An 11,330-nucleotide genomic window follows, 5' to 3' on the forward strand; every position below is an offset into this window, starting at 1 on the left:
TTTTTTTTTTTTTTTTTTTTTTTTTTTTTTTTCAATAGCACATTATAAGTGATTTTTTTAATTCAAACACTCGACACGCGATCAATTTATTTTACCGTAGTAATTCTTTTGGAATCGTTATCCATTAATTATCATTTTCATCCCGTACCGTTGATCAGGTTCTTGACTGTAGACTGATACTGGAAGATCCTTAAACCCAGAGTACCCGCGTGGAAATGAGTAATTGGAGAAAATAACGTGCTCATCGGTCCCAGAGCCCGCGTGCGGGTACTCTGGGGTTAAAGATACTTGGATAATGATCCTGAATGTTTCTGTACGCTGCGAATGACTGAGACGTATGGGGACGAATGAATGCGAAGGTATACATATATAGGTGCGTGTAATGAGAAACGAAAAGAGTTGAAAATTCGGGAAAGTATATTTTATACGCAGCGATTACATAACGAGCGGGATAATCGAAAATGAAACTGGACAAAATCACTTGCGATTGAAGATAATCGAGTCAGTTCAATCGAGTCGATTTTGGTAGAGATCGATAAATCGTCCGTACACGAAGATTTACACACGAGCGAACGAAGAGCGAATGTATACGTAACGGACAATGAATTTTTCTTTGATTCAAACACATACGTCACTTTCAATTATTTTCATGGATCTGAAATATCTGTCGGCTCCGTCTTCATACAATATAGATCATGCTCACACCGAACAGCACGTTATTGCTATTTATTGCCTTTATAATTTTTTTCATTTTTTTGGCTTTGCATCATACAGCATATATCCCATCTGAACATGCTCTAACTAATGTAACGTATGTCCAACATCCCTTAGCCCAATCCGCTGCGCTAAACGGCTTGAAGCCTGAATCCGTGCCTGAAACCATAAAGAAAGGTGTTTGCGTATGTTTAATAATTTTATCAATTAAATCAAATTCAAATAGTCAATATCTTGATTCTCAGAAGGCACTTTCAATTATCAAAATCGATCGACGCATTGACGCTGTACGTGTCGTGTAACACGATTGCGTCGCCAGTTTCTAGCAAGTCGTAGAGTCACTGTTAGTGAAAAGGCACTCGTAGCCCGGGTACGTAAATTCGTGTATGCAAACGCGTATTTACAAAGCAGGTACGCGACCTCGTAGACTCGAAGCCTCACGGTTTCGGCAGGGCCCCTTTTCTCTCTGTGTGGCAGACACCTTAATAATACGTACGTGACCGCATATTTCAGGCTGGCACTTCAAACCACCCACCCCATCCTCCCTCCTCCCACCCGTCACCCACCCCCCGGCCATCACGCTATATATCATGCCTCGCTCGTCAAGCACAATGTTGCACTTTGTTAGAGGACGCTTACACGCGCCACTTCTTCAGACCGTGAATTCACGCTTGTAGATTTCTTGCATCTAGAATTTTTAACGTTTCTTACTTATTTATCGTCGCGCGAAGATGAGGCGGAGAACGCTCGTTGCGAGTTTCGACCACGTGGTACGTTTCTTCATTGCCATGTATACAGTCCGTATGCGCTGTAGGTGATTTTACGAGACTTGGCATCTAATACGGGAGCGTCGTGTTGTTGATGCTAGTTACTGGGCTTCAGAGTATCTCGATGACGAATTGTTCTCCGCTGTTATACTTTTCGCCGGCGTGCCTGCTGCTTCGAGTTTTCTAACGTTTTATATACGTGGGCCAACTTTTAATGTTTTATACTTCATGCACTGTAGTCACGTGGTTTTGTAATACGTTAGTATACTTACACCGATCACTAATCGACTCGGACTGATTTTATTATTATTTTATATATATATATATATATTTTTTAAGCTTCTATACCACAGCGTAGATCCTCTTTGTGATAGACGCGAGAATCGATCTACAAAAATTGTGTTCCTTGATTAGAAAGTTGAATTAGTAATTTTTTTATTAAACTTAGTGGTGAATTTTTTGACTGATTACGATCGTGACATGTGTCTGGGCTTGGTGAACGGGAAAGAATACGAGTATAGGCTGGTATACGAATGTGGTATCGTGGGACGCGAAGATTCGTTTGCAGCGTGCGGTTACTTTTTTATGGGCTCTTCGCTGGGAATGTATTGCGGCGAAACTCGATAAAGGTCGCGGTAGTTGTTATTTATGTTATGCAATTCCGTGAGGATGCAAGTGGCATACACGAGGTAGCATGTATAAACTGTAGATTGTGGAAATCTTGTTGAGATCCAATGTTACGTTGAATTTGTTAAAACTCAGGTCAGTCGCCGAACTTGGAGCGTGATTAATTAACTCGTGAAATTGACGAATAATCGGTGGATAATTTTACGTGATTAATTGGCAATTGAATAAAACAAATTTCAAGTTAAATTTTCAAGATTTGAGTTATCGACAAATTATTTAATTCGTTAGCCATATTCCACGTGGCTGTGTATTATTATTTGAATAATTCAATTTTTTTTATACACACGGACTTCTACGGACGTGTTGGCTGATGAATCTTGGTAATTTCATCGATCGTCAGTAATAACGATGCGAAAAATTCACATATATGAAACTGTCCTTCCATGTCCTAAAGGGACATTTGAACGTGTAAAAAAAAGAATATGCAATAACTCACTCTCGTATCTTTCGTATCACAAAGTCAGAGAGCATATATCGATCACAATCAATAATCAATATTCCCTTAGAACCAGGTAGGTTTCCTTGGCTAGATACGACGACCGAGAATTTTCCTACGACAAGGAATAATTAGAAAATGGCGGTCATGTAGCATCTGACGTTTCTAAATATATTTTTTTTCTATCTCATAGTTTTTGTATTTACTCCTCGCTCCAAGCCACGCTGTAAAATTGCAATCAGAGGCAAACAGCTTATTAGAAAAAGTAGTGGCATAGTCTTCTCCAGTTATGATTTCTATTTGCAGGCAATGTTTGCTAGTAGCATACCAGAAATAATAGAGCTCGCAGGCAGTAGGTCCAAGTACAACGGCGAATACAAGCGGGAACATGGAAAGAGGTATTATTATATCCATCAATCATCTTTCTGTCTATTTATATATACTGCCAATATTATAGTATATATATCTATATCTATATATCTGTTGTCAATAATACACGGCGTATATCCTACGGGACGAAACGCACGTTATAACGCTAAGCATTTACATTTCATTGACGTCGAACGCCCTTTTCTATCTTTTCAACACACGTCGGGAGCGAATTCATCGTGGAGTCGGAAATTTCGTATTTTACCTCATAGACGCGTGTAACGTTTAAAAGTTTTGGCCAAACTTTACTGATATCGTGGAACCTCGAAACCGGCATACATCGAACGGTGAAAGGTCCAAGTGAAATCCAAAGAGACGTAAAAAAAAAATTGTATAACTTTTCAAGCAATTTGAATTTTGCAAAATTTTTATGCAATTTTTGTCAATTCTCGCTTAGATATATTTACGTATTGCTTATTGAATCCGTTTATTTTTATACATCGATATTTTTTTTTACTGAGGTTCAACGAACCCTAAAATCGAGGACCTATACATCATATTATTATTATTTTAGCACAAAATACGAACGTATGGCGTCAAGCCGATATACATACGTCAGGTTGAATTTATCGTATGAACTTTGACGTATGATAATCTATTATCTGTTCGAGATATATTGATACGATAGTCTATCAATTATCGGCAAGTCAATATTTTCATTGTTAAATTATCACGGTAATAATATTTCAAATTTTTACCGGGAACAAATTTTTTTCCAAAATATTTCGATTAGCTTCAAATTTTTTGCGTGATATCAAATGGACCTTTTACTACCCGATCAGGGGTGTCCGCCCGGCGAAATAATTTTTTGAGTTAAAGGGAATCGCGACGAAAGATTCACATGTCCAAAACTAACAAATCAGCCGAGCTTTGTAAGTTTTAGTCCTTGCATGACGTTCCCTTCGGTTGTCCGTTAAGAATGCCATACAAGTTTGTTAAAGCACGAAACTTTGGCACGTTGAGCGCATCCTTGTATATATAGAGAAAAAAAAATATATATATATACACACAGCTGACAATGATAGGCCAAGATTGTTCACATATAATTTTCGCCATGACACCATTTTTTATACGGCACCATATACATACCATTTTCCCCACCCTCGTTACTATTATTATTATTTTTGTCTTAACGCCGATCTAACGACAACTTCCCAAAAAAAAAAGCAGTGCACAATTTACCACTTTAGTCTGCTACCAAAAGTGTGTGATGATGTTTACACGATACACGGCTTTTATACACGCCTATTGTTACGTCTTATAATAACCAACTGCTCGACGGCTAATGTACGAGTTACAAGGAAACACGGAAAAAAAGTAAAAATTCACAGTCTCTCTTATTCCTCTAATTAAGTTTCTATTTAACTTCATCATTTAGCAGGGTGACAGCTCTCTTTTGTGCATTGATAATCATTGGTGTACCTACTGATGAAATGGCTAATCATGCTGGTCCAGTATAAATGACGCAAGGCATAACAGAGCTGATGATTAATATTCTTACGTTCGTAATAATAATAATAATGCTATAGGTTACGCACGTGCTGTAACGTTACTAAAGTCACATTGACTACGGAGAAATGTTTATGACAATAGGGTTTAAATCGTTTCTCACAATTGTCCCATTTCCTGGCACGATCGTCGACTTCGATCACGTGCCTCTTGTGTACCTACGTATTGCGATAGCACGTTGTAACGCACAGACTTTTCCACCCCATTGTTACAGACAGTCCTCGTGAACGTTTCTCCGCGGTGACGACCCTTAATAACGTACATACATGCTATAACATATATAAATCGTGCGCGAGAAGAAGCGTGCCAGTGCGAGTGTGATCTGTGTGCGTAAAGGTGCATGTCGATTTTAAATAGTAACGTAGGCGCGGGAAAACATCGAAGATTCAAATTGGAGATATTTTGTGCTTCGTTCGAAAAAAGAAAAGATCGTCGCGATCCAAGCGAATGGGATTCGATGGACATTATGGTTATATAATGTATAATTGTCCGATTAGTTTGATTGATATTTGATAATTGAATGGGGGATGGGTTATTGTGAGAATTTCAATTTTTGTTTTTGTTACTTTAACAATTACAGTTAAGGTTGATTTTTTTATTTGTTGATTCTCCAATGAAAATTGATATACATATATGTTGATCTTATAGATCATATCGATCTATAATACACGTTGCTATATCTGCAAAGTACATAGAATTGTTTTTGTCAAATCCATCTTACCCACTACCTACCACATCATGACGGCTATTACTATGCGTGTAGTGTTAAGAGAGTTTTTAAAGTGATGAAGTGGTAAAAGGCTATATTGAGGTTAGGGTCATGTTCTGACGGCAACGGATGATTGTGGGTGTGTAGGCGGTGTTTGCCAGCTGGATCCCAGAGATCACGGAGCTCGCCGCGAACCGCTGCAAGTACGGTGGCCAGTACAAGCGCGAGCGTGGACGCAGGTACCCCACAAAATCCACCTACGTGGAAAACCTCTAACCCATATAACTAGCCCTAACTAATCCCTTGGTAGTCGCTTAGAGAGATGATCAAAGTCTGTCTGGATAGCGAAGTAGTCCTGATGTTGCATAGCGAAGCTCCTTCGCTTTACCCAATTTGGAAGACGTTCAAAATTTAGCCATCGCGTCAAATAGCATTAGGACGCAATTGATCTTGGGACCATTTTGAATCGTATGCTGATCCAGGGCATAATGATCAATCTTCACGATACAGGGATCAATAGTGCTATTGGATTTCAGCACGGCAGAGGATATTGATGAATTCGATTTAGGGGTTCGTGTACAGGGGCGGGGAAAAAGTTGATGCAATTTTCTTTTTTGAGCGTGTATATAAGGCATACGATTTTGTTTCGTTTGATGATTACGAAAGTCAATTAATTGTTGGATTTTTTTTTATTGTTTATTCGATCACTTTGAACATATGGCAGTCTTCCTTTTATCGTCAGGGATCGATTATGCAAGATTTCTATAATGGGGATAAATACGTGATCACTTTTTATCCATTTTTTATCCATTTTTTATTTTTCCTTTTATCGGCATGGATAGATTATACGATATTTTGATAATGGGTAAAATACGTGATCATTTTTTCAGACCGTGTGTATAATGTTATAGGGCTGTTTTATCGATGGGTTATTATTTAACGTTTCATAGTCTTTTTGGTACCACGTGCATAGGGACATTCGATTTTACACATTTTTTTTTATATGGATCATATTTGGAAATTGTTCTGATATTTTTGGGGTCGAAGAGAAATTCGGGGACTGATTTAACGTGTATTAACGTTATCAACTTCGTAACCTAGTTTTTTTGAGAATGCTTATTTTTTTATACATAAGCACACATAAATATATATATCATTGCTCAAAATCGATTAATCTGCATTATTTCTGGGAAGAAGTAGACGAGATACGTTTCGCGGACGATTCGCGTCAATATCCTCTGGAATCGAATCGTCCTGGTTGCCATGCGAATTGGATAATCGGTATGAAAAAAAAATAATTTGTATACAAACGCCACAAAATGATATCAATAAAAAAATATATGGAAGCTCAGACTTACAGCTGCTATCCGTATAATTGACTGTTAGCGTAAATCCTAACCCTTGAAAGATCCGTATCTATAGAGCGATCGAATCCCTTCAGTCTAACCCCATTACCACCCTTAGGACTTGCGCTGATTCACCGCTTATTTATTACTACTTTTATAACCAGTTAGCAAATTTTTGTAACACGTGCTGGTATGCTTGAAATTTTTCTCCGGAACACGAGTAGTTCATAATAATGTTGCATCCGTTTATGGTCTCACACATCGTCGCTCTTCTTTTCATTTGTCATTTTTTTTCCATTAAATTTTTTTTTACTTTTTTTTTTTTTTTTTGAAAATATTTTACGAAATTCGTTTTGGTACCCACGGACTGATCTCGCGTTCACGTATTTCGTTTTTAATTGAAATTCTTTAAAATTCGAACTCGCGGCTCATTCGCAATCCAATTATCATTGTGCTATATTACGAGAGTGTTTCTTTTTGGGGAGTCTGCTCAGGATTTTATTATCTGTAAATTCGATTTGAATTTTTATTATCTTGCGTGAATCATGCGCATCGCAAATTATATTTTGCACAGGACGGCGTCGTTTAGTTAATTTCTTCATTACGTATGTCGCATGGTCGAGTCGTACAAATACAATTAGTGGTTAAGGTGTATTCAATGCCAGACATTAGCCAGCTGGAATGAGCGATTCCGATGCCACAATTAAATAAGCTGTCGTAATCGCGATTCCAATTGCTAATCCATCACTTTCGTATGCACAGCTGGTATGCGTTTAGATATACTTAAAGTTAGTTATGTTTTTCATAGAGTATGGGACATCCGGTGAAGACTTTCTAGATTAGAGGAGAAATTCAAACGATTTTTTTTTAACACTGGAAGTTAGCTGGAAAAAAATAATTTTTAAAAGTGTAATCATCGTAGCACTTTGTATTTTCATATGGAAAATAAAAAATTTTAATTTTGACAAACTTGCATTCCCTACGTATATGACGATTGAAATGTACAACTGGTTGACGATAAATTTTGACTTTTGCCAATTACCATATTCTATCCAATATTATTACTAGTTTTCATTGGATAACGTAAAAGGAACGATATTCCTATATGACACTACTATCTGTTACACAATACGTATCTTATCCTTATTTCTCTTGCAATTCCTGAAAATAATACGTTCCTTGTAAGAGGTCGTAAGTAGAGATATTGATGAAAAATCTACTTTCGCACGGTTTTTCAAGTATCCCCTATGTCTGGTAAAATATTGCCAAACGTTATATTTGCATTTTGTATCCGATGAATATTTAATAGATATACTTTGTCGCGCAGCGAATGCTCCCGTGTAAGCCCACTTTTATTGACTACCGACTTAGCTTACACCAGGATACGCTTGCACCAGGATATGGTAGAAACTTGACAATTAGTCACTGTATAAAATACAATAGATGCCGTACAAACCGTGCCGCAGTAGATAATGTATTTCGCAGTTACAATGGTCTGATGAAAAAAATTACTAAAAATTATCTATAAAATTATTAAAAAACAAACGGGTTACACACTATTATCTTTAGAATATATATCATTGTCAATAATCATACGTAGTCCATTCAACGCATTCTTTAAGGTCCTGTAGTCAAAAGGACTTGTCTTCGGGTTGCGTCCACGTTTATTTGTTCGCCTCTACTGTATCGAAAAAAAATTTCCAAATTAATTTTGCCATGTTCGATTGTACCTGGTGACCCGAGAAAAGAAGTCAAATAAATAATTTCAAACTATACCGAAGCAAAAACGAACACGAAAATTGATCTCGAGCTAATTGTCGCTACGACACAACGACACGAATCGTTCCATCCAGCTGGATCGCCATAAAAAAGCAAAGCTTTGACTGGTTGAATATTAAGTTTCTTGGCGGCATGCGTTAGTGTTCTGGCTAGTCGTAGACTCTGCCTTAGGCGACAATAAAATACGAGACTCGTGATGCGTACAACGTAATGAGACAAGGAAGCCAAAGTGTATCGTCGTCACGACGATATACCCCAAAATGCAAATTTTTTTTTGGAAATGCGTATAGTCCAACAGTAGAGGGGTGCAGGCATAGGCACAGCAGCTGATTCTAGGGTAGCACTGCACGTCTGAACGCAAAACACCGCTACGAGTAACGAGGGTGAAGTTTACGAAGATAAAATGGCGATTTTTGAAAAATAAAAAAATTTGAAATTTCTACGACAAAAGATTGCACGTTGACGATAAAAAAAAATTACGTGTTTTTTTCTCCAAAGCCATCCCCATACCAGTGACGCGATCTACCCTCGCTCTCAACGTGAGCCACGCATAGTTCTATCGCCATTTTGTTTTTCGCAACAACCCACTCGATCACCCCACTCTTCGCTGAGGCACTCCAGTAGTCTAGCTATAGTCACGTTGATTTAATTTTTTTTTCCCTTTCTCACAAAATCACCGAACTTCGATACACCAAAGCGACACTTTTATAAACGCCAGAACACATCACAGCCATGACATAATAATGCTGACACGCAACACGTCCACATTGAGCTAAGAACACAAGTAGACCCGACACTAGCTCATGTCCCAAGAAACACCATTGATGTGAAGTAATTAATTACGCTCACAGATTTCGTTGCCGCAGACGCACCGCTTCTCGATAACAATACGTGTTTTATAGACAAGCGTGGTCGGCCTACTCTGCGTAATCGTGACGTACGGACACCGCGAAATAATTTATTGAACTTTGAACAGTCCGAAAGAAAATAATATTAACTAGCTAAAATCGCAGAGTGTCCGTACACGTTTCATCGTAGATTTCCAGACGTCTAAAATCTCACTATTGGGACTCAAGGAAGTTCCGCACAGCAGATAGGACATTGACTGTGCTGAACTTGCAGAATCTTTAAAAAGCTATAACGTCTTACACCGCGAACGAAGCTTCATACGAGTCGACCGTCCCGTCCAATTCGCTATAGACGTTACTCTTGAATACAAAAGCACTTGCTACTGTTTATTCTACACTGTTATTATTATATTGTTAATTGTTCACCACTAACGTCTGTGTGCTGCAGCGTAGTCTAGCTGGGCTCCGTTATGTTAAATGTTACTATGTTGCCGATATACATATATACAAATACATATTTCATTATTATATGTCTTTATGTATATATGTATATATATATATATATACACCATTCTGATCGTCATATACATATTGTGTCGTCAGAACTGTAAAATACAAGAGTGATTCCAAATGGCCTATGTTATATATATATATATATATATATATACTATATTAACCCTGTATATAGCGATAGGATCAAAGTATATAAGGATCTGTGCCGAGCGCTAGTGTGAACGAGTGATTAATATTAATAATCAGACACTAACATTGCTCACTAATTGAAAGGGAGAGTGCTCATCGTGATCGGACTTGACGCATCTCGATATTGACACTTTGTAATAGATCAGCCTAACAACGCGGCAATCCAGTGGGCGGAGAAAAGGTCTGCATGAAATTTTTGAGCGATGTGATAATATCGTATAGAGGCAGGTGTAGTAAAAAAGAAAAAAAAAGAAAGAAAAAAATAATGAAATTTGAAAAGCGTTACGAGAATAGAGAAAGGGTGGTGGACGAATAATTGATTAATTTTTGTGATGGAAATAGCGTTTCGAGGCGTGTCGCGTCGATTGTGCGACAATATATATGTATATATACACGTATTATGTGTATAGGTATATATTGAATCTCAAGGCCGATACGGTTCTTATACAGAGGAGAGAGTCACAGAGAGATACGATCGATAGAAATGTTTATATCTATGTATGTATATATATAGAGGCAAGACAAGGCGAAGATTCAATCTCTCGAGAAACTCAAGTTGATAAGGTCGAATATTGGGACGAAGGAAGAACGCGAATCGCGTGCCGGGTAGGGTGATTCGAAATTTACGTCCACGACTTGACTCGCCGTAAGAAGTAGGTGGCAGTGGTGTCTGAGCAGGAATGAATAAAGTGAAGAAAATGAAATGAAGATACTTGGGAAAGCTTGAATTCGTCCAAGGATATATTATATATATACATATACGTATATGCCTAAATATAAATATAATAATTATAAATACGTAAACAATATTGTACACGTATATGTGTATATATATATATATAAACACTATATCAAATGAAATCTGCCTATGGAATAGGTAGACGTGTCGGCACGCGTAGTATGTTAGGATTAGGTGTAGGTGTGTAGGATTTAGGTGTAGGTAGCCTACCTACCCCGCCCTTTGACATTTTCAAAAAAAAAAAAAAAAAAACAGAAAATATATTCGTTATAATTGGGCCGTGGCGCGCATAGCGGTACAGCACTGTTAATCGTGTCTCTATTCGTAGCCGCGCTGCCCGGTAGCTAAGCCAAACTTTTTTCCGTTCATATTACAAACCTCCACACCCCCCACCAGAAACCCACCAAAAAAAAAAGCCAATTGACCAAAAAACCAACCAACCAAAGAACCGATCAACCAAAACAATCAAACAACCAACCAACCAACCCTGTCAAGTGTATTGATGCGAGTGTTGTGTTCTGTTCTATCACGTGGTGTAGGCCATATTCGCCAGTTGTATCCCCGAGATAATTGACCTGATCGGGACGCGAAACAAGTATGGCGGCACTTTGAAGAACGAGCGAGGTCGCAGGTGAGACACAAACCACTTAGCTTCCCAAGTTCAC

The 11,330-nt window shown here is 38.0% G+C and overlaps 1 protein-coding gene and 1 long non-coding RNA gene across 51 annotated transcripts in view; one reads left to right on the forward strand and one right to left on the reverse strand.

The window, feature by feature from the left end:
• Positions 1–11,330, forward strand: part of LOC107272153 (calcium-activated potassium channel slowpoke) — a 67,851-nt gene that overhangs the window by 22,767 nt on the left and 33,754 nt on the right. For 24 of the 50 annotated variants that reach the window (XM_015749031.2, XM_015749212.2, XM_015749023.2 and 21 more), the window contains exon 6: positions 11,205–11,296. In XM_015749031.2, coding sequence (XP_015604517.1) covers positions 11,205–11,296 — 92 coding nt within the window. Of the gene's footprint in view, positions 1–2,910; positions 3,003–5,398; positions 5,491–11,204; positions 11,297–11,330 lie in introns of all 50 variants that reach the window. The other 26 variants (XM_015749073.2, XM_025089735.1, XM_015749408.2 and 23 more) reach the window with 2 other exon arrangements.
• Positions 400–6,859, reverse strand: LOC107272432. The gene is made up of 4 exons (XR_001538942.2): positions 6,610–6,859; positions 1,754–1,869; positions 1,426–1,664; positions 400–873 (listed from the first exon to the last, which is right to left on the reverse strand). It is a non-coding gene; the product is annotated as an uncharacterized LOC107272432 (long non-coding RNA).

Source organism: Cephus cinctus, unplaced genomic scaffold (assembly GCF_000341935.2).
Source record: "Cephus cinctus unplaced genomic scaffold, Ccin1 Ccin1_scaffold0087, whole genome shotgun sequence".
NCBI lineage: Eukaryota > Metazoa > Arthropoda > Insecta > Hymenoptera > Cephidae > Cephus > Cephus cinctus.